This window comes from Ambystoma mexicanum, chromosome 3q, assembly GCF_040938575.1.
Source record: "Ambystoma mexicanum isolate Mex_15411 chromosome 3q, UKY_AmexF1_1, whole genome shotgun sequence".
Classification (NCBI taxonomy): Eukaryota; Metazoa; Chordata; class Amphibia; order Caudata; family Ambystomatidae; genus Ambystoma; species Ambystoma mexicanum.
The window spans coordinates 985698773-985725506 of record NC_090926.1 but is presented as its reverse complement, the minus strand read 5'-3'; the positions used below and the strand labels follow the sequence as shown (position 1 = coordinate 985725506).

The 26734-nt window shown below is 45.1% G+C and overlaps 1 protein-coding gene across 2 annotated transcripts in view; it reads right to left on the bottom strand.

The window, feature by feature from the left end:
• KIF19 (kinesin family member 19) overlaps positions 1–26734 on the bottom strand; it is a 447302-nt gene that overhangs the window by 82447 nt on the left and 338121 nt on the right. For both annotated transcript variants that reach the window (XM_069655131.1, XM_069655130.1), the window contains exons 8-10: positions 14502–14648; positions 10104–10226; positions 9464–9620 (exon numbers count right to left, since the gene is read on the bottom strand). In XM_069655131.1, the coding sequence (XP_069511232.1) occupies positions 9464–9620; positions 10104–10226; positions 14502–14648 (427 nt within the window). The remainder of the gene's footprint in view (positions 1–9463; positions 9621–10103; positions 10227–14501; positions 14649–26734) is intronic.

Here is a 26734-nt window from a genome sequence, read left to right as displayed (position 1 = left end):
ATGGGCAGTCCAGCTACGCCAGATGGACAGATGGCCCGACCACCGCCAGTGTGCTGGCTGTGTGGAATGACAGGACATGTGTCGCGCGTGTGCAGAAGCCAAGGCATGTGGCAAAATAGCCAAGGAATGGGGGCAGGCATGGTTAATCAGCCTGCCGTCCCGCAACAGGACTATGCACAGAACCACTCAGTGCAGCAGCAGACGTCTGGTTTGCAGCAAGGTGCACAACAAGGGGTCCAACCACAATCATGGGGAACTTGACACAGGGACAATCCCAGCAGGCACTGCCACAAATGTCTCAGGGCACTAACTTCGGAGGGGGAGTCAACCCTGGAAATGGGGGAAATCCACAAGTATAAAATGGGCCAAACTTATATATGAAATAGGACTCTGATGTGCTCTAGCCTATCAGTGACACCAGACCCTAACAGGGAACCTAGGGTGAATGTCGTCATAGGGGGTAAAGAATATTCCTTCTTAGTTGACACGGGTGCAACGCGCTCGTGCATACGAGAATGCAAGTTTTCCTTGTCCGGCGTGGCCATAGACACTCAGAGTTTCACAGGAGCTCACAGTAGAGTTCCCTTCACAGACGTGCTCCCTGTCTCTGTAGGAGAGCGCAAAATGAATGTACCCTTATTGTATTCACGTCAGACCCCAGTAAACATCCTGGGTCGGGACTTGATGACAAAGTTGAATATGACAATCTCGTTTACCGAGGATGTTATAGTGTGCTCCACTCCAGGAATGCATTATTCAAATGTGTGCGAAATGATCAGAGCATACTCAGGACGCATAGCCATGAGGGCTATACCGTCAGAGCCAGAAGTCTTCGTGTATGGTGTGCGTGTGCTCATGGCGTGATTGCCAGGCCTCGCAGATAGAACCATGAGGACACCTGATGAGTTCCTATTCAGATCAAGAATACCTATGCATGAAGAAGAGGGACAAGTATTTCCGTTAATGATACAATCTGCCACAGTGCGAGGGAAAGTGGTATTGGTCGAAGGATACGATGACGAAGGTAGACAATGGTGCGCGGTTATCGGCATCAAAGAAGGGTATCGAGTGACTGACGTCACCGATGACGATCTGTTCGAAGAACACCATGACCTAGAAGAGACAAGGGTGGAAGCGAGTCTCATATTTTGGGTCAAAATGATTAAAAGGAGGTGCCACAGAGAATGATGTTGGCACTGATACATCCAGAATACTTTGAAGATGACATGGTCCAAGTACCTGGTATAAAGCACAAGTTCTTGTCGGCGTATCATCTGGAGGGGAATGGCATATGTGAGAAGCTCAACAGCTTGCTAAAGGAGAGGCTAGCCAAGTTGAAGCTCACATTAAAAAGGGATGGTTGCACTGTCTACCACTGGCATTGTATGCACTTCGGAGCCAACCCGGTTCCGACCATCATCTCATGCCGCACAGAAAGTCACAGGCAGAAGAATGAGGACCCCTCTTACCCCCCGAGATAGAGCTAGATGTGATGCCCAGCCAGCAAAAGTGGTCTTGGGGGCCGAGAAGCAGGATTACTTGAACTCTATGACATCCAGCGTCTGTCATTTCAGGCCAGCTGCAGCGACGAAGAAAAGGGTGCTGCGCAGCACAAAACTCAACAGGAAGTGCTGAAGCAGACACTGCGCAAAGTCTATGTGCGCCTCTCATCTTCCCTGGCGATGCCGTGCTTATAAGGAACTTCACAAGGAAGAAGTGGGATGAGCCACGATTCAATGGCCCTTTCATTGTGGAGGACTGCACTCCTTCAGCCGTCAAAGTCCAGGGCAGAAGGGAATGGCTCTTCCTAAATGACATTAAACCTTATATAGGAGAGAGCCCTCCAGCTGCATCCAACTGTGAAGAAGCAACAGACAACAGGGAAGAACCTCAGCACGTTCAGACAAGAGCAATGGCGAGGAAGAAGGATGCATGAGCAGCAAAATAAAGACAAAGGAACTCTGTTTTAAATTGTGGCTTTTAAACAAGACATTTCCTCAAACCAGAGTAAGGTGATAAAGAACAATAATACGGACACTCTGTGCACCACAGTTGCAGGGTGAAGAAGAGAACTACACATACATAGCCACAACAACGTTGATAAAACTAACTTTTGAAATCGCATCACGCTCAAGTAGTATAAAGAATAAAGACTTTGCTAAACGGCAAATAAGACATTTTCTGAGAGCATAACACAGCATCCTGAAGCAACCAGTGTTGAGACCTTGTTCACAGAACTTATGGTATCTCCCAGCAGAAATCTCAAGTGGGATGTGCTCACATATTTTCAGTTGGTGGTGATAACATATCTATCACTTGTAGGGAGATAAACCAGTGTCACAGACTTTATTCGAGAACCTGCCAACAAGAAAGTAATCTACCAACTGCTGACTGTCATCGCGGAAGCCTTCGCCGAGCTACCGGAGCACAGCGAAAAGGACACAAATGCTTCCACCGCCGGTAGACATTGATGAACTCACCTTTACTTTGTTCTTTCAAATAATCGAGAAATACCCAGGACTCGTCGGGTGAACAACTGATACATGCACTTTCATCAGAGACCCAACAAACCTAGCACAATTGAACCAGCTGTGGACTAAATTAAATCATCTAGTGGCAATCCATGCAACAGGGAAGTGCAGAGACTGTTCGAATCAAAAGAAAAACTTGTGAGCAGGACCCAGCCAAACAGGACAAATGTCCCTATCACCCAAGGACACCCAGCTGGCGCACAACGTCCTGGTCAGACTAGTCACAGATTATCCAGAAATGGTGGGAAGGCCTCCAGATGTTAACGGCATCACCGTCCTCAGAGATCCAGCCAATATCTCACACATGGGCACACTCCTCCACGGCATAATGCTCCAGGTGGAGATATCTAACTTCCAGTGAGAATACTTAAGGAGGCTCCAGTGAGACTTTCCACCGTGGGATAGATCGAGGAGACAGTGCTTTATCTTTCCGCCGTGGGACAGATCGACGGGACAGAGACACAGTTCTTCAATTTTCCGCAGTGGGACAGACCGAGAGAAAGAGACACAGTGCCACATTTTCTGCCGAAGGACAGATCGAGAAGAGTAGAAACAAGAAAGTTCACCATCTTATTTTTCTTTTTACTTTTCCTATTTTTCCTATTTTTATTCTTATTTTTCCATGTTTACTGTTATTTTTTTATTTTATTTTTTTTACGACATTTTATTTTTGTGTGATTTTTAGCAAGTTCCATCTGTTTCATTCCTTCTCCTTGAACAGGTTCCATCAAGTCCTCAGGACCAAGGCAAATTCGATGAGTGCACTGGGACTTTACCTACTTTAGATATGCATTATGAATGTGATGTACCTGTTGATGCTAGCCTAACCCTTTTTCATAGTCTAGCAAAAGGAACTGTACTGAATACCCAGAGATTACCATCATCACCCGCAAGAGGGGGGGACACTTGAAAAGCACTTGTCACTTTAGTAGTAATGAACTCTTGAGCTACGAGATCAGAGTAAGAGAAGGAATAAATAACTGACTATGGACTTGCTTGAAATGGGGGCCCAGAACAGTAACTTTGTGTTACCACCAGCAGAGGGGTGCCCTCGCTTCCCTGCGAGGAAATGCTGCCAGATGTCCTACAAGTCTATCATGTGTATATGCTTAGTAATTATCATTGTCTTTCTGTCGTTGACTATCAGAACTGCTTTCTTTATTGGTGCACGAAGCGTCCCAATTTCAGTGCATCCACCAGATAATGAACGTCTGGGGCCTACGAAAGCACCCAGACCCTATACAGTGATCCCAGTTCCCAGAAAAGCTGATGGTAAAACAAACAAGATCAAACTAGATGTAATTAGCAGTGATTCATACACACTTGAGGTAATGAATGAAGAAAAAGGCTGGAGACAGGGTCAGCACAGAGTGAATGAAAATGTAGCACCGAGCAATGCACACACATGCACACTGAACGCTCACAAACAAGGGCAAGTGTCAATGGCAACATGGCCTCAAACAAGGGCAACAGAGAAGGGGAAACTGCCAACAGGACAAACAGCTCCAGAAAATAGTGGAAGTAACCAGGAGGAGCCAAGCGAGAAACCAAAGAGAGAGGGCATAGCAAAATCCCTCAAAAGAACAGAAGTAACCACAAAGGAACTCACAGCGAAAACACAGACGCTGATAGATCATTTGTTCCCGTTCATAGTTAGAGCAAAGAAACTGCATGAGGAGCTGAAAATTAGAACTCCAGAGACTATAGTAGCAAGCACTGTGGGGATGACAAATCCGTGGATTGGTTTGGCGCTGGTTGGATATGTTAGTCCAGCTTAGAACCCCGTCTTAGAAGCTCCGTCTGGCTATACAGCCCCCCTGATGACCTTACCTGGGAGGACCCACAATTTCCGGAATTCACCTTTCAAACTTAATTGGCCTTGAAAAAGACTAAGGTTGAAACGCGCATAGGCTGTGTTGTTTTTCACCATGTCAAAAAATTGTCATTCATTAATACAATGATGTTCTTTTTGGTGCCAACCAACCAAGAAATAAATAACGTTTGTAAATGACAAAACAATAGAAGTGATCATTGATTTAACCAACTCGCACAAACTGTGACACTATGGACTAACATATCCAACCAGCGCCAAACCAATTCACGGATTTGTCATCCCCACAGAGCTTTTAACCAAACAGGAACCTTGGAGTTGGTCCCTAGACAAACCAGGATTAAGGCTGCTGGTAGATCTAGCAACAAGCAACAAGCAGGAGCGCAGGAAAGCGGGAGTCCCGACACCTTAACTCCAATCAATGTTAATATATAGTAGCAAGCACGCCAGCTCCAACGCAAGGAATAAGCATCAGGCCTACAACACAGCCACGCGTCGGGAGGTTGGTGAGTCAATGGTGGTTAGAGGAAGTCTATGACAGACTACAAAAGGGAAGGAAAGGAAACACAAAATCTTCTCCTACCACAGCGATACAGCCAAGGCAACCTGCTCCACCGAGACACCCAGAGTGGAAAAGCAGCACAGACGCATTCAAGGACATAGTTCTAGCAAACTACAGAAGAACGCTGAGAATCAAGAGGAGCCCGCATAAAGGTAATAATGAACTTAACGATTACCTGGACAGCACAGCCCATCTCGGAAATAACATATGGTATCAGCACATGAAGGAAGTAGGACAAATGCAGTCAGAAGGAGAATGCTTCATCTGTGTACTTCTACCGTACAGCATGGGAAAATCCAAGATCCTCGTAGCTGTAGAAATTGATGTCCCCACAGCACACTGTATGTCACACGTAGCAATGTGCAACACCAAAGGACAGTTTATGGGAAGAGACGCCTCGCTGATATGGGCCAACGGGAAGGACTACCCTGATGAAGATGGCTACATCCAGGACATTAAAACAAGAAACAGGGCGCACACCAGGAATCACGTGATCAGATACGAGAATCCTGATGTCAAAGGATCAGGAACACGATGGGTATCAAACCCGAGACTGAACGTTCAAGGAAAAACTGCAGAAGAGGCACAAATCTGGAAGAACAGAGGTCAAATGACGATTTGGGGAACAGTTGTTTCCCCAAATGGATGGGAAGAAGGAGTAGTGATCTGCCGAGCTTGGGTGGTCCTTGGAGCCTGCCGAGAAGCAATAGAGAATTGGCTGAGGTTATGCAAACCTTTATGGCCAAAGTTGTAAAGCTGCTGACATGGGTCGAGGACAGAGGAGGACCCCTGCAAATAGTACCACTGGAAAGTCCGAAACTATGCTTCAGAAGCAATCGCACAAGGAAGATGGGAGAGAATGTAAACTGCGGTCGAATCTTTGAAGCACCAGGAATGAGACAAGGAACCGCAGTCATCGTGGACCATTACTGGGCGTGTGGATCCAAGGCATACATAAGACTGCCGAAAAACTGCGGAGGCATATGCACACTGGTGAACATCCACGTTCCTGCACTAGTGATCCCAAAAAACGACCTGAATTTGGACAGCTTCCCGAAAGCAGATGCTCATGTAAGGAAAAGGAGATCTGTGGAACTGGAATCCAGGATGAAGAGGGAAAATTACCTTTCTGCCAAATCAGAAGAGGCATTCCATGCTATCCCATATGAACACAGGCTATTCAGCCTCACCTCAACAGTATTCACAACACTACTCCTGCTACACATCCAAGTTGGAGTGAATGCGAAATGGCTGCAGATAACCAGATGGGAGTTATTGCAGACAATCAACACCACCATTAAAGGATTTAACGCAATAAAAGAAGAACTGAGAGCAATCAGACTGATGACCCTCCAGAATAGTTATGTACTAGACATGATCACAGCGAAGGATGGAGTTGTTTGTGTATAAATTGGAGAATCATGTTGCACATTATACCATCGCACGATGAAGAAAATGGAACCCTGACAGAAGCCATAAGTATGTTCACAAACCTGAAAAACCAGATGATCGAAGAAAGTGATGAAGTGGACGATGACAGCTGGTTTGGAGCTCTGTTCTCATGGGCCCCACAATGTATGGCAGACATATTCAGGTTTCTGGGAGCCCTACTAGCAATGGTACTGCTAGGATTCTGTGTTATTAAAATAATGATCACACAGTGCCAGAAAATGTCGAAGAACGCCATTGGGATGAAAATAATGGTCGATATAGAGCCAGGGTGGAAGCCCAGAGATCTGACTGATGAAGAAATAAGAGACTTTGTGAAGGCCAGAGAATTTGCGCCAGAAGGAACAAAATGTATATATCCCAGGAAACTAAGAAAGTATGAAGGAAAATTGATCTATTGCAGCTCAAATGGACAATGTCAGCTAATGACATGGAACAAAGACAAACATGTAAAAACAGCAGGAAGTTTGAAAGGGGTAATAAAAATATGGACTCCAAAGACTCACACATTCACACCATCATGTACAAACCCTGAAGACGATGAACAAGACACCGAAGAACCAAAGGAGATAAATGCAAAAGAGGACGCAGAAGTGGTTGATGAACTGACCAGAGGGGGGAGTGTAGAGGAGGTCCCAGACATGGCCTGCACCCATGCCCCCCATTTCAAGGTACCAGGAGCCGATTCGCCAAGGTATGTGACGTATGAGGAGCAAATGAACCAACAAATAGCTGTACTGGGACTCTGCCCAGTGTACATCAGAAGAGCCATACCTGTTAAAGCGCCCATAACCAGAGAGCCCGGGCAGCACGGTACCCTATCAGACAGCCGTACCAGCCGCTGAGACAAAATGAAGAGTACCTACAGACGGTCCATGTAGAGACCCAAAGAGCCTTAATGGAAGGCCAGTGGAAATGACACAAGTGCCTGGACAGACTCGCGAATGAACGAAAGCAGCTATCGAAGATAGCACGCCAGTGCGAGTAGCTATAAAAATAGATGTAATGGACACAGGAAAGAGACGATGTTAAAACGTAAGGAAACGTTGCTATGAGACAAGATGGAAGTAACCAACCAGTTAAACGCATGTAAATAGGTTGGAACGCAAGAAGCTAAGAAAACAATACTGCTTGCAATGCTTAGTAGAAGAATAGAACGGCAAGCGCCAACTAAATCTACCTCAATAAGGCACGCTATACAAGTGCGACTCCATTTTGTAAAAACAGAAGTATGCCCAGGTGGCCAGAGGCCTAACAGGCCTGGTTTCATATCCCAGCCAAAGCCAGGAGAAGGAGCGGAATCGCAACTCAACAAAGAGCAGATCATGCCTGGGAAATCGAGGTCAACCAGAGAAAGGGAGGAGAGCGTCAGCTAACAGGAATCGAAACTTCAGAGCATACCAGCCTGCCCCGTGAAGGTCAAGATAAGGGAGGCCCATGCAGGTGGTGAGACCGAAACAGAATTAAATACACTAAAAGCTAGAAACTGAAGCAGATTCACGGTGAACAGACATGTGACCAAGACAGGCGCAAAGAATTACCAACGTCTGATGTCACCCAGATCCAAGGGCGCCATAACTTCTCCCGATAAGAGGCTACTGTTTCGAGGCCATGCCCAGCCAACTAATTGACACATAACCCCAAGATACTGATTGATGGAAGGGAGGCAGGGTGAATCCTGGGACACTAGGCACTTGGTTGTCCAGTCTGCATGCTGCTAATTAAAGTGGAGATTTATGTCTAGGGGTGTAACCTGCCCAATCACAATGGACCAAGTTATCTAGGGTCCTATAGATAGTAGAACCAATAGGACGTTGTACTAGTAGTGACGTCTATCATGCGTGAAGTAGAGAGAGGGGCATAGACGCCCACTCGATAAGAGTTATCCAATCCGCATGCTCCGTTACTATATACAGTTATAGCACCTATACTTAAGTTAACTTTCCTAACCAATTATAGTGCATGATGATTTTTCGTAGAGTTAGACGTCAATGATGATGTGTTTTATGCATAAAAGTTGCTGTTCAATTGAAGTTCGAGGAAGTCGGAGTGAGACAGGTGATCGCAACGATGCTGATTTCCTATTGTTTCTCTGTTTGATGTACATGTCATTAAACAGACTTCCCTTTGCCAAATTACTGAGTCCTCATTATTGAGTCGTGTTGGAGTAAGTGAATCCTGCATTCCCATCCCTCACATGGTGCAGCTATGTTGTCTTAAAGGTACTAGAGGGTGAGCACTGACCTATGGGCCCGTCAGTGAATATCCCGCCCTCCTGTACACTTGACATCTTTTCACAGCTGTCATCATTCAAGCACTGAGCGAACACGGGTGCCCTGCCCATCACTTGCTGCTTTGAGTGTGAGATGCGATGGTGGTCATACCCTCCCCCGGCATAGCATCCACGTCTCCACCTCAGGCAGAAAAAACTTCCAGCATACTATGCCATGTAAAATATCGAAATTATTTTTCTTCAATTTGGGGGGTGCCTCATCAACCCGCTGTTTCCGTATGTGTTTAAGCCTAACCTAATACCCTCCCCACTTTTTTTTATCCCTTTACCCCGCCCCCATCTATGTATCATCATTAATTCGGGTATTTTTTCGCTGGTTTTGCTTCGTTATAAATTCCCTCTCTCTAATTGTTCTTTCTGTAATCACTGGATACCACATTCCCTTCAATTTTGCTGCTTTGCATGCATGTACTGCTTGGTATGCAGTTGATCACTTCCACACTCTACCATGTACATGACAACAGTTAGCAAACTGGTGGCTCTAAAAATAAATAGCATGTTTTCACATGATGTGTCCCTGTATGGTGTGTTTGTACATGAAAACAGTAGTGCTCTAATTGCTTATGACTTGAGATGCAAGTAGAAATTAAAAGCTGCCAAAGATTAAAAATAAATTGGATAAAATGTTTATAGGTCACCCACAATTTAAAAAAGTGCAGGCCTTTCACTTCAGGCCTCCCTTGATGCCACTCTCAACACATCGTTTTCTACCGTGGAAAGGGGGGAAGGTTCTGGTGAATCCTTCGCTGCATGCACCCTTCAGAGTTAAAGAGCAGGGCTAAAGATTCATCTCTCACCTTGAATATTGCGAATGTCGTTCTTGCCATTCTTGACCTGCTTCAGGCTTTGCTCGTCAATCTTCCTCTTCAGCCGCTGGATCTCGCTGCGCAGGTCCGAGATGATGTTGGTGTACTGTGCAATGTGATACGACACGTTCATCAGGTTGCGCTTCACCTGCCACAAAGAAAGGAAGTCAAAAGAGGACGAGAGGGGGTGCATGATGAAGGTAGAAAGCGGACTAAAGGATGGGCCAAGAGAAAAAGCAAGCACGAGAACAAGGAGAGAGAGCTGTCTCGTGTAACAGAGATGGCTCTAAGATGAGGGAAGGAAACATAACACAAAGGAATGGAAGGCAGCCAAGAAAGGAGACATAAAATATGAAAAAGCGAAAGAGCTAGTCAAGGAAAAAGGAGTGTGCAGTAAACGGTAAAAGCGTAACAGCCATGTCAAATTGCAGGAGATAGCAAAGAGAGAAAAAGCGAACGAAAGAGGTGACTTGTAAACAGACAACATACAATAAGAAAGGGAAAGAGATAAAGGGAGAGAGGATGCTATTGTTCTACAGAGAGCATGATAGAGCGGGGTGCGAGGGATGGTTGCGGATGCTGGAAGGAGTACATAGCATAGTCCTGCACGCTGCTCGGTGCACCGTCTTACCCGAGTTTTGATATTTTTGGCACGATCGGCATAGCTCAAAGTGTTCCGTGACTCTTCAAAGGCACTGCTGGCTGGGCTGATGTGGGCGATCATCACTGTTCGGCTGTTACCCCCGAGGGAATCCTGAAAAGAAAGATTATCAGTGGCAGCTCTTTCACCCCAGGCCCAAGCCCCCAAGCATAGAAGCCTACCCTCCTATGCCTGCCCTGGGACAAGTGGCCACTGTGCACAGAACTCGACATAGGCAGGTTCAAAATCAGGCACCTTCACCAGTCAACTACAACCCCAAACCAGGCCATTAGCACTGTAGGAAATAGCCCCCGGGCCATTGTTCTGCATGTACACTACTGCCCTTACAAAAGGCAAATGGGAGATTTCTTAGGCGCAGGAGGGAATACTAAAGCGTAATGGATAAGAGCCTGTGAGGGGAGTACTTGCAGGTAGTAAATACCACAACATTAAATAACTCTTGCACCTTGATTGTCAACGTATTTATTGATTGTTTATTTGTAAGGCGCTTATTCATCAAGAAATGGTGTCAATAACGGAGGTATCTAAGAGCAGTGCAGAGGATACGCTGTTTTAGATGCTCATGTGTGGCAATGCGCAGGACTACTTATTCCCAAAAGTGACCTTTGCATTTCCAGGGGTCTGGACAGCAGTGTAAATGATGCTCTAGCTAGCCCCCACCCCACTGCATACATTAGTGTCAGGAGCACGCTGCAACACTAGTGTATCACAGGCTTCCAGCACCCACATGGGTTCCAGGAGTGCATTTCACAGTGAGTGGGCCCTGTTAGGGAGAATTCTCATAAATGTGCTAATTCCATTCACCTTAAAGACCCCCAGCAACTTTGCTGGATTTTGAGTACTTGATTTGTTTACCTGGAAAGAATGTGAACCTTTTTTCCCCACTCTTTCATGTACTTTGATGTGTGTTTTACTTGTTTACTCTTGTGTTCTTTGATTATGGAGTTTTAAGAAACTCCATAGGCATCTTTTCATGTGTATTACAAAGCACCCCCAGTGCTGTGACACAGGGATGTGTTTTTAGACTTCCCAAAGGTTTAAATACCTTCTCTGGGATAAACTACTGTTTCCCAGAGAATTTAGACTAAAATTGACTTTACCAGTCTTTTTAAATTCCTAGACCCAGCACACAGTATTTTCCTATAGAGTGCTGGAGGAGTTACCTAGCATCCCCTGTGTCTAGAAACTCATGTAGCAGTCAAATGCTACCCTTTTCTATCGAAATGACTGGTGGCAGTGCTTTTACAACAAACTAGCATGATTTTTCCCGACCGGGAACACCGGTAGCTAAAAATGTTTTTCAAGATGGCGCCTTAAACCCCTTTGTTCAAACAGGTCGCGGCCTTCTTTTTTCACCATTTCGTTTTGAAAAGGTCCTTCTAGAGTTTGTCTCTGTGTGCCAAATTAGGTTTGGTCTCTTTGTTTCCATGCCCTTGGTGGGCTTCAGGACCGAAGACCGCCTCTGGCGTCTGAGTGTCTGGGGTCGGCAGGAAGTGAGGGAGGTGCCCGAAACTCCCTGTGTTAGTCTCATAGGAGACCCAAATGCACTCTGGCATGATTGGCTGGCTGACTATCCGGCAAGGACAGCCGCCCTGCTGGGTGAGTGGCAGCTAGGCTGTAATGAAATGGAGAAAACTGTTTAAAAGGCAAGTCTCTTTGAATGGAAAGCATAGTGACCACTGGAACGAAAGAACCGAAGACAAGTTGGAAGATGACGGCTGCTGCAACTCCTGGACCGATGGTTTGCCCGGTCAAGCCCTGCTGCAGGTCTGAATTGCCAAGTTCATCTCGACAGAGAACCCCCTTCAAGGACGACTTCTTCCTTTGAGTTGGTGGGACCAATCAACTCATAAGCCACCTGGATACCATTCTCAGAGCTGGTTAGGCTTAACCAGGGGGAAGGACACCAGCTTGTGTGCTTGATGACAGATACTCGAACTGAAGTGACTCCATTTTGTCTGCGTTTTCCGACGATCCTGTGCAGTGCAGGTGTCCCCCGATGTCCTCCTTCTTGTCCCCATGACTGAGGCTCAGGAACAGTGAGATCTGCAGGAACCTCCAGGAACCAACGTCTTCTGCTGCATCTTGTTCTTCATATTAAGGTATTGTGCCAACCCGATTGAGAGAACTTACCTCTCACTGAGAAAGTTCGCAGGGCTTTCCAAACTTGCAGGCCTAATCAGCTTGTGACCCAACATATTATTCTTTTTCATACAAACTACTTCTGAAAACTTTGGCAAAGACTTTATTGTTTACTTCAAGAACTGCTCTTTCGTACCAAGACACTAGTCCATTAATTTGGCCTAGGCCTATTGAACTGAACCGAGTCCTCTAGTGAACTAAAACTATTTGCACTGCCTAAGAAAGTATTTGTGATATATTCTGCTAACTTGTGCCTTTTTACTCCCATTGAAAGAAACTGAAATGCCATTTTGCTCCTATTTCAGGGGAGCCTAATTTGTTCAGAAACGTCTTGGTTTGGTATTGAAGTGTGTTTGTGTATAATATTAAGTTGCCTCCTTCTAGTGAATGTTTTCTAAATGATTGTGTAATAAATTAATAAGTGTTTTACCAAGAAACCTTGAGTGTAAGTGTCTCCTTGAATCACTGTGATTGTAAGACCTCTGTGTAACATCCTTGTACTGCTCACGTTCCCTCTTGAGATAAGCCTGGCTGCTCAGCTCGCTACCACAAATGGTGTAGTACAGACTTATACCAAAGGTTGGTTATTGCTTACACCTGTAGTCCTAATTGTATCTGGTGGTCCCAGAGTTTAATGCATGCAATTCTGCCTAACATGCCCTTCAACAGTGTGTCATTGTGAAATGTTCACAAAACATTTTTATCCCTGAGGGACAGAAATGCAAGTGGTATAACAGCGGTTCTTACTGCTGCTGTTCCACTTAAGAAATAAATGCATGACAGGGTCACAAATGACCCGGTCAGGCATTCCACATGCCCCTGTACCTGTTCCAAACAGTTGCAGAGGAATATGTTTCATTTCTGGCATTTCAAAACTCATCCTGTTTCTGAATTCGTAAAGCTGATTAAAATGCGCAGAAATGCCCCTTTCCATACCCTGCAATCAGTGCTTAAAGTGGGCCGGGCCCCGGCAGTCTCCAAAAAGTGGGACTGAGCCGGAGCCCTGCCGGGGCCCCCGTCCTACCGCAACATTGGCGGGATGCATTATCCTGTCGCGGCCGCAGCCGCGACGGGATGATGTGCCTACAATGAAGTCAGGCGAGCTGACAGAAGTAGCAGCCAGCCACAGCGACGCTGTGACTGGCTGCCACTTCCGTCACTCATAGTCACTGCATCTGGTGACCCCTCGCGCGAGAGGTCACCAGAGACAGCTACTGTCCCTTTGTTTCCCCAGGTCGCCGAGGTGTCTTAACCCTCGGCGAACCTGGGGATTCCTCGACATATTTCGAGGTTTATAAAAGATGGCTTTGAAAGTACACATTTCAAGCCATCTTTTATAAAGCTTTGCCGACGGACAATTTTGTCCGTAGTCAAAGCTTTATAAAAGATGGCTTGAATTGTGTACTTTCAAAGCCATCTTTTATAAACCTGAAATGTTTAAAAAAGGTGGCCTGAAAACTAGGCAAAGCGTAGGGTATGCACACAAATATATATAAATGTTATATATTTGTGTGCGTATCTTACTATGGGTTGTGTACTTTGCAAGCCATGTTTTATAAACGTAGAAATATGTTACATATTTCTATGTTTAGAAAAGATGGCTTGCATAGTACACAAACCATAGTAAGGTACGCACACAAATATATAACATTTATATATATTTGTGTGTATACCCTACGATTTGCGTACTTTTTAGGCCACGCCCCTCCCACAAGCCACGCCCCCAAATGAGGGCCCCCCCTCGATTTCTTACCCCACTTAAAGCCCTGCCTGCAATAGCGCTAGGGGTACAGTGGGGAAAATGGCCTCAGAATGCGTTACATCTATGACGTGCACATTCTGATGCCCTTTGAGAACAGAGGGCAAGATTTGTGGGTGCAAAGGAAGAGGACGCACTACTACATCCTCTTCATTTGCACCTGAAAATGTTTCGATAATCTGGCCCAGGGTGTTAAAGTAATCAGTCATTGCCAAACCCTTATGAAAGGAGGATAGCACAGGGGCAACGCGCTGGTCTTGCAAGCAAGACGATGCAGAGCAAGAGAGGTTCAAATCCTCGATATGCGCCTGGAAATGGTGGCAATTAGGCACGTTATAAACAAACAATTGAATAAATTGATTAAATTGTGTTCTGATGGTTACGCTCTCTGCAGTTTGTGCCCACAACCTTTCACAATTATGAATTAGTGGCACCGAAAAATGAAGCAGTAGATTCTCCCACTATACCTTCAGGAGCCTGGTGAGCTTGCTGTCCCGGTAATTGATGTACTTATTTCCGCCACGCTCGCTCAGGGCATTGATGCAATTGCCCAGGGCCAACAGCGACCGGTTGATATGGGCTCCCTCCTTCATCCGCTGGCCCCGATTCTGGGTCTTGACGGAGAAAGAGAAAAGAAAGGAGGCAAAAGAAGAAGAAAGAGAAGTCGTTAAAACATGGCGGGGGACTGGGAAGGAGAAAACGGCAGATTACATGTTTGATCAAATTTCTGCGGCCTAAAATGCTGAATTTTTGTTTTCGAACATTTAAATGCACTTACATGCGGTTACATGCGTGGGGGAACCCCCACATACCCCTGTACAATATTTATCAGCCTAACCCATCCCCCACATGTAAATGCGTTGAAATGCGCAGTTCGGAAATGTTCAGCCGCAGGATTTTGAGCCGCGAAATAATGGAGTGATACCTAACATGCTACCCTCAGCCACTCCATGGTTTGGTTTTTCTAAATAAAGTGTTTTCATAACAGAGAATATATATGTGCATAGAGGTGGTGGGGGCTAAGGGGGCTATAGCCCCTGGCCTTTTGGTTGTAGGAGCTACAACCAAAAGGCTAGCTAGCCCCAGTGCCGACAGTTCTGAAATTAGCTTAGCCCCGGGTCTTTTCCAGACCTAGCAACACCCCTGCATAGCTGTGAATCGACGGAGCGCTGTCCAAAAAGGAGATACAGTAATGCAGTATGTTTAAAACAAATAATAAGTACACTCACAAAGGCATGATGCACCGTTGCAGCTTCAAACTCCTGCATTTGGCTTGCGCATTTCCAAATGCACAAGTCCCCTTATTCACAAGCACGCTTGTGCCTTTTGGGAAGAAAGTTTCTTTGGCGTTGGGATGCAGATCACACCCTCTAAATGAATATGCAAGAGGGGTTTCCATGACTACCCTGCAGCAGCCTGCAGGCCTCCTCCCATGCATGGCCGAGGGTTAGCATCTGCAGGATGGCTGATGAAGGAGCGGCTCTGCTAATTTTAGGACAATCATGCAGATGTATTTACACTGTTCGCATGTATGATGAAGATGTGCTCATGCAACCGCAAGCATCAGTTCTTCAGAGGGGGTGTGCAAGCATTCAGTGTTTAGAATGTATCCCTTTGTGCATTCACACGCACGTACTCTGTATACACAAGTGCATGCAGCTGCGGCAGGCGCATTATTGCCTGACATCCTGTAAGTGAGTTTGCTGCATCACACACTTCCAGAACCCTTTGTGCAGGTATATGCAGTTCCAGTGCTTTTAGTGGCCTGCCAAATCGAGCCGGGGCTCTTAGGGGTGTGTGGCCGAAAAGGGGTGTGACCTGGAAGTGGGTCCGCACCACATTTAAGAGGCAACACTTTCCTCAGTTGAATGCTGCCTAGGTCCTCCCCCTCCCCACCCCAGTAAGAGCTCAGGCTCTATTTTGCAAATGGACCATGACCTAAAAGGATTCTAATCGTTTGATTCTTTATGCGGTTACATGTCTTTATATCGAGGCAATGTATAACGAATGCCCATATATCGAATCTTTTATCGTGAAAGCCTTTATACTAAATGCATTTTTGGGGCTGGGGATCTTCCCCACAAACCCGTTTCCCACCCCTAAAAAGACATCCCGACTGTTTCCAAAAAAAGTAACCCTTTACCCCACCCTAAATACATTCACTATAAAGGTTTTCAAGATAATAGATTCCATATATGGGGGTACAATATATAAGATTCGATATAAACACTGTATACCCTTTATGCATACATTGTGCAATGATTTTCTAATGAGAGTTCACAGTAAGTGTCTGTTAAGTTCCTAATTCTGCATCAACAAACGAGTAGTCATTCTAACATTTGTAAAAATCGGATGTGAGGGGGGAATTAATTTCACACCTCTTCCATTATTCTTTATTTGAATATTAGTTCATTTTTTTCAATTTAAGAAACATACATTTCACTTGAACATTTTTCTACACACAGTGTCAAGAAATGCAAAACACAAACATGTTCAAAGCGGTAGCAAAAAAGTGTGTTGCTCCTGTCAATCCTCATATACTTAATCAATCGAGACGAGACACAGTGAAAACAAGAATGTGGTCCACCCTTGCGAGTACATAGAGCAAGTAGTCAAGCACAGAAAGAACATACACAAATCCAGTTTTTAGTGTTTATAAATTCACATGGACAACAATACTTTACTTTGCAAAGAAATATACAAGTGAGTGACCCGAGGGCTATAATGTGGTCCATGTGTCCATAGTCTAAACTCTGGTCATCATTTATATTGGTTTGCATGGAGTCGTATTCCTAGATTAAAACGTTCTAGGTGGGGAGAGGTTGTAGTCGGTCAGCTTGTCATATACTCCTTGCATAAATCAGATAAGGGCTGCAGTCTAATTGTGGCACCGATCCCCAACCAGGCACCACTTTGCATTGATCATCACCCTAGCACCTGGGATGCAAGGCTGATGATCCATGTAATGAAAAGGTAGGCAAGGCAGTTTTTGTGAAACCTGAAGCTCACATGCATACGAGAGCTTCAGGCTTTAGAAAAAAAGCCATGGCTTCTAGTGGGCTGGGCTTAGCAGGGGGCATTAGGGAGTCCTGGCATGGCCCCATCTGAAAAACCCTCTCCCTCCCGTTTTGATCTGGGTGTCCACACATACGAGGGCAGAGTTCCTTTTGTCATTCCTCATAGCCAGTAATCTCTACCGGATCAGTGATGCATCTGCACCGGAAGCACTCGGTTTTTCCAGCAGACTTTCTAATACACCCGAGGAACCTCTCTTCACAGCCTGGCACCAGGAACCCTACTGTGTTACCTCCGGAGATGCGCGCCCACCCATTGTTAGTTTTGAGCTGCCACATATTCGCAGAAGTGTGTTTGCACCTTGCTGCACAATATGAGAGCCGCCTTCTGACTATTGTGTACTCATGTTCCCCACTGGTGCGTTTCAACTACCTCTGTACCCCCAGCACTGTCCCCTATTTTTCTGTATACAGATCCATATGTACATACCTTTATGCAATATTACTTCTTTTGTCCATATTAGTTTTTTAAATATGTTTCTTTATTATCATGTTCCATTACGTTTTCACTCTTCACGTTTAATTTCTGATCCCCTTGTTTGTCCCGCTGCCCTGTGCCCCTCCTCGCGCCCCCTCCCATCACCTACCCCTTCACATAACTCTGCCAGCCCCCTTGGCAGTGCATGGATGGTATTGGCTGCTGGCAGCATGACGCGTTTCTGCCCCGCCGTAATGTTTACTGCAGGAAGCTCCACCCCCTGCATCGCGTAACCAGGAAGTTTCCTCCTTTTGGTTGACACGTTCACAGCAGACACTCCCGTGTTTTCTCCTCGAACCGATGGCTGTGCTTATGCCCCTATCGGTATGAGTACATACCAACAGAACTAGGAGCGGACTCCGTGCTGCCACGGATAATATCCTTTTAGTGTTGGCAAACCTTCACAATGCCCATTGATAGCTCGCTTTTAATGTCCGTTGGGTTTGTTTTTTGTTTCACAGGTGAACAGACTACGAAGCAAGCAGCTTCACTTGCTTGAGTGCAACACTTTCCGACCCTGCGTATCATAGTGATAAAGGTGGGCCATTTTTACAATCTTTACAGACTCAACATTTAACAGCATGCATCACTAAGAAGGTTTGCAGTGCATGCCAGATAGCCAAACCATGTTTTCCTTCCTTTCTCATCCCCTGGACCTCCCTTCACTCCCCTCCCCTTCTTGGAGTGCCAGAACTTGTGCACTGCCACACAACTAGTGGCCATGCACATAGCTCTCAACCATTTGTCTCGGAAAGGCGGGTGAAATCACCCGACTTTGTTTCTGGTGGGTGAGACGCCCATTGGAATGAATGGGCGTGGAGGAGGCTTGGCGGGTGAGTCAGCCCTTTCCAAAGCGGGTGACACCCGCTAAAAGCGGGTGAGTTGAGAGCTATGCATGCATAATTGTTATACCCTTCCTATTGATTTATTTCAGTTACAAATTCTGTGTCCTTTTTCTCATATGACTGACATACTTGGCTGTTGTATTTTTGAGAGAACAGTAAGGATGTGAAATTAACTATCGTACTCAGCCTGACAACATTTCAGATAGTGCAAGAGCTAAGACATAGGTAAGGAAGGAAGGGGGGGAGTGGGAAGGAAATGGAAACAGACATGCGACTACCGTACTAGGCCTGACAACATTTCTGGTAGAGCCGTAGAAAAACAAAAGGTGAGGGAGAGGGGTGCAGAAAGGGAGGGGAGGACCAAAAAACAAGCGACTATCGTACTAGGCCCAACGACATTTCGGAGCTGGAGGGGGAACTAAGGGGAGGGGGGGGGAGACAGACGATGTTGCTATCATACTAGGTCCAAGGACAATTCTGATAGAGTAAGTACACAGAAGAAAGTAAGGGGAGGAGGGGAGGAGATAGGAAAACGGAGAAAGGGAGAGGAGGAGAGAGCAGAGAGTAAGCAGTCAAAAAGTGGAAAAGCAAGAGGGCAGAGCGAATACAGTTGCAAAAGTCAGTAGTAACACATAATGTTGCAAGCCAGGATACAAGATGAAGACGGAAACAGCATGATTCAGGGCCACCGTGAGTACAAATGCAAAGGAAGTCCAGAATGAGAGTTGAGAAAGGGTGACACACCATGAATCAATGAAGTCCATAAAAGTCAAATCCCGCATTGGCCATAAAACGGTGGTGGTCAAACCAGAATGCATCAGGACAGACTCCTGCAGAAATAGGCTGGAGGGGAGTAGGGGGGGACCCTCAATTGGAACCTGCTGCCCAGAATAACTCAACACTGTAAGAAAATTCTGATAGCCAAAAGGATGCCCAGGTGGAGGGTAAATGCAAAGGCCTAGAGAAAGCTTCCTTTACCACAGGAACAAAGCCCTGGGAAACCTCTGAGCCTGAATACGAATCTTCTACCCCGAAAGGCTGGAACCTAGAGAACAGAGGGTAAGTAGGAGAAAGCAAAAGAAACCCCACTTTGTGGAGGAAGCCCGCATCATCCCTTTTGAAGGAGAAGAATCCCTTGAGGATTCAGGTAAGAAAATCCAGGGACGTCATTTCACCAAAATGCCAGGGGTAGCGGAAGTGACATCACACGACCCTTGACCCCTGATGACAAAGGAAGTTATGTAATTTGACCCCACCCCGAAGTGATATCGCGGGAAGCAATGGACCACAACCTTTCACCTGTTGAAAAACAGGAAGTGGCATCACATAGCATTGTACACTACGAAAAATATAGTTACGATATCACTATAATGTGATGTACATTTCATACAAGAATGGATTGCCATATGTATCGTTAAGATCAGTGTGTATAGGCCCATATTACAAAATTACTGTGAGGCAAGCAGACGTCCATGACCAAATGATAATGATGTGTTATAATATAGCACTTAGGCTTAAGGGCTTTATATCGAAAAAAAATATACACCCAATATCACCCAACCTGTGTTTGTATTCATTTATCCACCTCAGAAGGATGAAAGGCTGAGTTGAGGCGTTTAAGAACAGACTAAATCAGTGACTCACCCCCTGAAGTGTGCCTGAAATAAACCTTTAATGATTCTAGCAATTAGTGTATAGAATTCCAGAAACACACATTATTTGGTATTCCTATTCTTTCTTATTTAGGGTCAGTTCTGAAAGTGTTATACATGTGGCACTCCTGTTCTTATTTTTCTTATTTTTTAAGGGGCCTGCACAAGAAAGCCAGCCACTCCAGAAGTAAAGAGCCACATGGTGCTGGGAGCATGCATTACAAAAAAAAATAAAAGTTGTTTCAATTTTTTTTAGTTTTTAAGAGGTTGCAAGGGAGACCACAGAGGTCCCAACGGAGACCTCAAAGGTCGCAGTTGTGACCTCTGGCGACCCTTAAATGACGAACATCTTCTCTTTCAGGAATGGAGGGATTCCTCCCAAGGACAAATGGGTCCCAAAAGACCCTGATTTTGACTGGATAAGTATGGAGACCGACCCAGAACAAGATGTTCTTAAACCCCAACAATGTCAACCAGATAACCCTGAAATCACAGAGGTATCCTTCCACCAAATAGGTTCTCGTAACTGTCTCTAGGAAAAGGGGGGAAGCAAAGTATCAGGGGAGAAAGAGGATTCCCCCAACTCCATGTTTGTCTGGATGACAAATCTTTTTTACAGATTCCAGGACTCTGATACCAAAAACTGTCCAAGATCAAAGTGTCGGAGTTTAAGATAAAAAAGTTAACCGCCAATCTGGCATTTAATACACATTTTCTATGCCCCCTTGAGATACAGAAGGAAGATGTTATGCTCCCGTCAAGGTACAGGGTCAGTGTGCATTATCAGCACTGGTGGATACTGGATCCCAAGCCACACTCCTGTCCAAAAAGGCCTTCGACCAACTGAACTCAGGAAGGGGAGGGGGAGTCACCAAATTTCCCTCACACCTCTTCCCAGACAACTCCACAGTGTCAATGGGAATGATATTTCCGTCTAAGGGACTGCAGCTCTAGAAATAGAAATTTGACGACATAGGGTGAAAAACCTGGTGATAGTCATGACGATGATGTGACTTTGAATGGTACATGTCATGTGATTGAACAACGCTCCAAGAAAGTGGAATTTCATTTCCAGAACAATCAGGTCCCAGACATCTCTATAGGAGAACAAACTGGTGATGGGAACTCTTCTCAATTCTTGGACCTCACATTCCTCCAAGTTTTAAGTGGCATTCCACACAGGAAGAGAATACTCTGAAATTGTATACTAGTCCAAAACCAGAAGAAAATCCAAGTCCCATAAGAAGAGAAGATGAAAAACCAGCTCAAAGTCTGACCGACATCCAGATAAAAGGAGAACAGCTGTTTTTCCTCATTCAGATAAATGAGGGGGGGCCTGTTCTCTCCAGAGTATACCTGAATAACGGAAGAAGCTTCATCAGCAAACCATTATTCAGGAAACTCCCAAAAGATCAGACCATTCCCACATTTCAATTGGTTGATAAAAAGGGAAGTAGGCCTCAAAACTCCAAATTCGAAACACCTCCTGCCTAGCAGGTGTATACTAAAAATGTCCATTGGTGACGACAGTATAAAACATAATTGTTGGGTCGTGAGAGATGTCCGTTCCACCTTTTATTAAGCAGTGACATTCTCAATCAATTCACAATTAATTTGGACTTAATAATAAAGTCTGGTCCTGACTGCGGGGTAACCCCATGGGCTTTGACAACACTGAAAAAGCATTCCAGTCAGATCAATTACTGCCTTATGCAGTTGAAGTTCAAGTGCGAGAAGAGGTTATCATCCTAGGACAGGTGCGACAATTTACTCTTCCCTTCAAAATTAAGCAAGGACAGAACCTCAAAAATCAGGATGCCTATGTAAATTTAAATTATCTCCAAGAACAAGGTTTGTATTTATATCCAACACCTCTAGTCGACCTGGAACATGACACCGTTTGAATATTGGTTGATAACAGCGACCCTCAAAGTATCACTTTGGGCGCAGACACCTTTATTGGAATACGGTTGTTGGCCAACATTAGTCTATTGATGTAGGTAATGAGATCATTGGACCAATCCCAAATGAATGCCTCAGTATCAATGACGGTATCCCTCCTGAAAAGATTTTCACCAGACAAGGGGGGAATTTCTTGGTGTACTCTACCTGCCCTTATGCTGTGGAAGAGGTCACCTGAGACATCAAAATAGATGAGGGGGTATTCCGAGTCAACAATGACTACCTCACATCATTGAAACCATACGTTCAGGTGAACACCATAATAAGAGATCTCTCCACCCAACTGGAGGATACTGCTGAATTGCCAAGCCCGAAGTCTTCCCAGGCTTCAAGCAAATGGTCAAAAAACAGATCAATCTTGCTGATGCCTGTGAGACCGAGAAGCAAAACCAGAAGCTACACCAGGTGCTTCTAGATTTTCAGGATATCTTTTCAGTGGACTCATATGACAGTGGAGGCACAGATATACATTCAACCACCATACCCACAGATCCCGAGATGGCTCCAGTATTTGTGAAACAATACGTGTTACCTCACGCATCCATGGAGTCACTCACAGAGATTATTAAAAACCTGGAATCCTGTGAGATAATTTTTCCAATCCACAGTAGCTCTAATAACCCGGTACTGGGGATACTCAAACCCAACAGCCAATGGAGACTATGTGCAGACCGGAGGGAGGTGAACAAATGGGTCCACATGTCAAAATGGCCACTTCCCTACATCGATCAAGGGCTGGCAGAGATCCAAGGTGAGCACTACCATTGATTTGACCAACAGTTACTGAACAGTACCCGTGAATAGGAAAGACCAGTACAAGCTTGCCTTTACCTGTGGGGGGCAGCAATACACGTGGACCCAAACCCCCGAACCCTCTTTGGATACATAAACTCTGGCAACTAATTTAACATTCTTCCTACATAAGGCCATGCCCGATTCGGGTGAAAGGGGAAACCTGGCCTATGTAGATGATGTCTTAATCAAGAGCTCAACGGTGTAGGAACATATAGCAGAAATATGCTATGTTTTGACACAGTTGCAGGAAGCTGGAGCAAAACTGTCCTTCCAGAAGGCAAAGTGGTGTAGGACCCGTGTGAACTTAATAGGGCATGAGATCACCTTTGAGGGTCTCTGTTCTCGGGCGAAAAAGGTGGAAGCCTTGTTGAATTAAGAAGCCTTCTTGGACTCACAAATTATAGTAGAAAGTTCATTGAAGACTACGCAGAGGTCACTCAATATTTGGTCCATTTATCAAAAGCCTGAGTCAAGTGGTAGTGGGGTCCGGAACAATCTGATGCAGTAAAACAACTAAAAGGAAGTCTTTCCAGGGCTCTTTGTTTGGCATACTCCATAAAAACCAAGGAGTTCTTCTTGGAGATGGGGTTTTCAGAAACCTGCCTAACAGCGGTATTGTATCAGAAGTACAAGGTCAACAAAGTAATCTTGTACGCAATGTGGGAGATTCTAGAGGTAAAAAGAAGACTCCACATTGAAAACCACCAAGTCTCGAGGGGGGAGTTGAGAGGTCCAATAAGACAACTGTGGGCATCTTGAAGAAAGTTGTGGTGGACTGTGGACCTAGTTGGGACATCCGATTACTGCTTGTCCTGATGGCTATTAGGTCCATACCATCTTCTACAAAACAAATGTCTCCATTTGAGCTCATGACTGGATGAAAGATGGTGCTACTTTAGCATCTGCTCTACAGAACTCAAGTGCAGACATTGATAAATGCCTCCAGTACCCATGAGTACATTGAACATTTAAGGGAACACCTTCAGCTTGCTTTTGCTTATGCTCAGTGCAATTTAGAAAAGTCAGCAGAAGGAATGAAAACAAACTTCAACTTAAAGACTACCAAGAAGGAGTACGAAGTAGGTGACAGGGTCTACCTGTACAATGTTCAACCAGCACGAGAGCACAAGACGGTTAGAGAGCGCCACAGCTACTGAGGGGGATGGAGGCGGTGCCAACTCGAACCATGGAAAGCGGTTCAAACCATGCTTTTTGCCTTCTAGACCATGGTGGATGTGGAAGAGAATGACGAATGACGTGTCGGTAACCACAGATTTAGTGAAGGTGCGCTTTCACGTGCAGCGTGCACAAGAACAGATGAGAATGCAATTTCATAGCTCGCTGCACACACGCCAAGCTGATTTCTGGATAGGAAACTGGGTAAAAGTGAAGCTACCAGGGAATCTCTTGGAGGGAGTGTCCAAGTAGTCAATACCTCCTCATAGACTGATTCAAATATGCAACGGAGTGGTGCGCACTGACTTTACTTTAACGCATTTATATAGCGCAAAACCGTGGACCCGTAGGCATTAGAGTGCTGTCAAAAACAAAAAAAGCTAAGGCGCTCGCAGAGGGACACCTATGGGAGAATCTCAGACACGAAAGAAGAATTAAAGCAAACAGACCATTTTTTTGTTTTCTTTTGAAAAATTCCATATTAGGCTACTATCTAAGCTCAGGCGGCAGTCTGTTTTAGGCCGTAGGTGCCGATAGATAAAAAGCTCCCCTTTCCGCCTTCCTGTTTCTGCTTCTGACGATGGAAGATGTGGAATGACGCGTGTTGTGGATAGCACAGGGGCAACGCGCTTGTCTTGGAAGCAAGACCACGCAGAGCAAACAAGGTTCCAGATCCAAGTTAGAAACCAAACTCAGGTATGGAATTAGGCGCGTTATAAAAAACCAATTAAATTAATAAAAATAAAATTAACCATGGCTGGGATTAGAGAACCAATCATCAACATACCCTAGGAGTAATGCACTAGGACACGGCATGACACTGCCCAGTGCAGCGCTTGATAACAGTGAGATACCCATTCAAGTTAGTGAGCTGACAGAGAGAGGAGCGGGGAGGCATGAAAGAAGCAGAGGTTTGGATGCAATGGAAGTGGGTGAGAGAGGAGTGACTGCTGTGGGAGATGAGTGAAGGTGGCGTTATTCCTGGACCTGATTCTGTCGCATGACGTGTCAAAGAGAGAAGACGCAAGTCCAGGATTCCAGTAAGATTCAGAAGTGCAGAATAATAGCTGTCGAAAAGTATTGAGGTTTTTGTTGTTTGGAAGCATTAACGTTTATATTAGTTAAGCTAATGGTTATTCCCAGGTAGAGAATTGTGTTCACTGTTGACATTTGCTTGATTGAAAAATGATGTTCTCCTTGTAAGTCAATTTTTGTGTTACGGTTTCAAAAGAGAGGAGTGGTGTAATATCTCGTGCTGTTGTGCTGGCACGTGAATAAAGAACGCTGGCTAGCATGAGAGCACAAGACGCTTAGAGAGCGAGTGAGGATGACTCCGGCGATCTCGCAATAAAGACTAAGTTAGAACTCACCTGAGCGCTCAAGTCAAGTTATTTAGACCCGGCACCCAGCTTTATCACTGGAAGACACTGCGATCCTAGACAGATCATCGTAACTCACTGTATAGTGCTGTGCTGTCTTTGGTGGAAGGGCTTGCCTTCTCATTTTCTGGTGGCATTGGTTAGCCCACTGCCTGTTCTTTCTTTTCATGCAGGCCAGGTGAGTGGAATGTGTCCTATACTGGGGAGAGCCAATCAAATGTCACAGGCATCTGGCCAGCTTGTTATCAGGTCTGCTTATGTGATACAATAAACGTTTTTTGTACAATTTCAAATGCCTTCTTCACATCATGAATAACAATCTGCAAGCCTGTGTCCAACAATGACTGTACACAGGTCCCTTTATCACTCAGCAACTTTTGCTAAAGTAGTTAATTCACAAAAAATATGGGCAATTTTCAATGATACCATTACGCAACTTTTATGAACAAAAAGTAGTACCAATTCTGGTATATGGTGCAGAAAATGCCTTTGGTTGTCCATCAACACACTGGAGTTCACTAGAACATATGTTCTGGTCAAAGACCCTAAATCTACCACCTGGAATCGCAACTGCCTGTATACGGTATGAATTAGCATTAATCTCTTTGCATGCGAGAATATGCTGGAATCAACTTGCACTATTTCGAAAAACGTGTGTAGAAGCGGGAATATTTCAATTCCAGATATTTCACAAGGCGGCATCAGGAAGTCCAGATATCCTTTCTCAATGGATAAAACGATGTGAAGATCTGCTGGCGATCAACAACATCAGCTTGCAAATGCTCCATAGTAATCCTGCGGCCGCAAAAGTGCGACTATGGCGTGCTGACTGGATAAATACATGTCGTGAGCGATCGATGGCTAATGCGATGACAGACTCGCCGACGGAAGCAAGAAGGTACAACATCTTGCAAAAATATTTGTCCCGCTTTCCAAACGCAAATGCAAGAAGATTATTTTTACTGTTCCGGTTGAATGCATTAAGAACTAAAGAGCGAACCAGTTATTGGGCGTGTAATGCGGGTCAAACCTCTACTTGTCGCTTTTGTAATAAGGAGCTAGAGTCCTTAAAACACTTAGTCCTCTTCTGCTCAGCTCGAAGAGACGCTAGATCAATACATCTGGGTCAATGGTCGGATGCAAATCGTTCTGCGTGCGCAGAAGAGTGGTGGCGGAAAATGTGGAATGGACTGGACATGAAACTAATCTTGCCCTTGACTTCCTTTCTGGCTATTATCGTAGCGAAATTAAAAGAGAACGCAGGTCAATAAGGAGCCGGAGAAAAGGGTTGAGAATTCTTAAAAACCAGTTTTAAGGGGTAATCTGGGTGACTATCTCT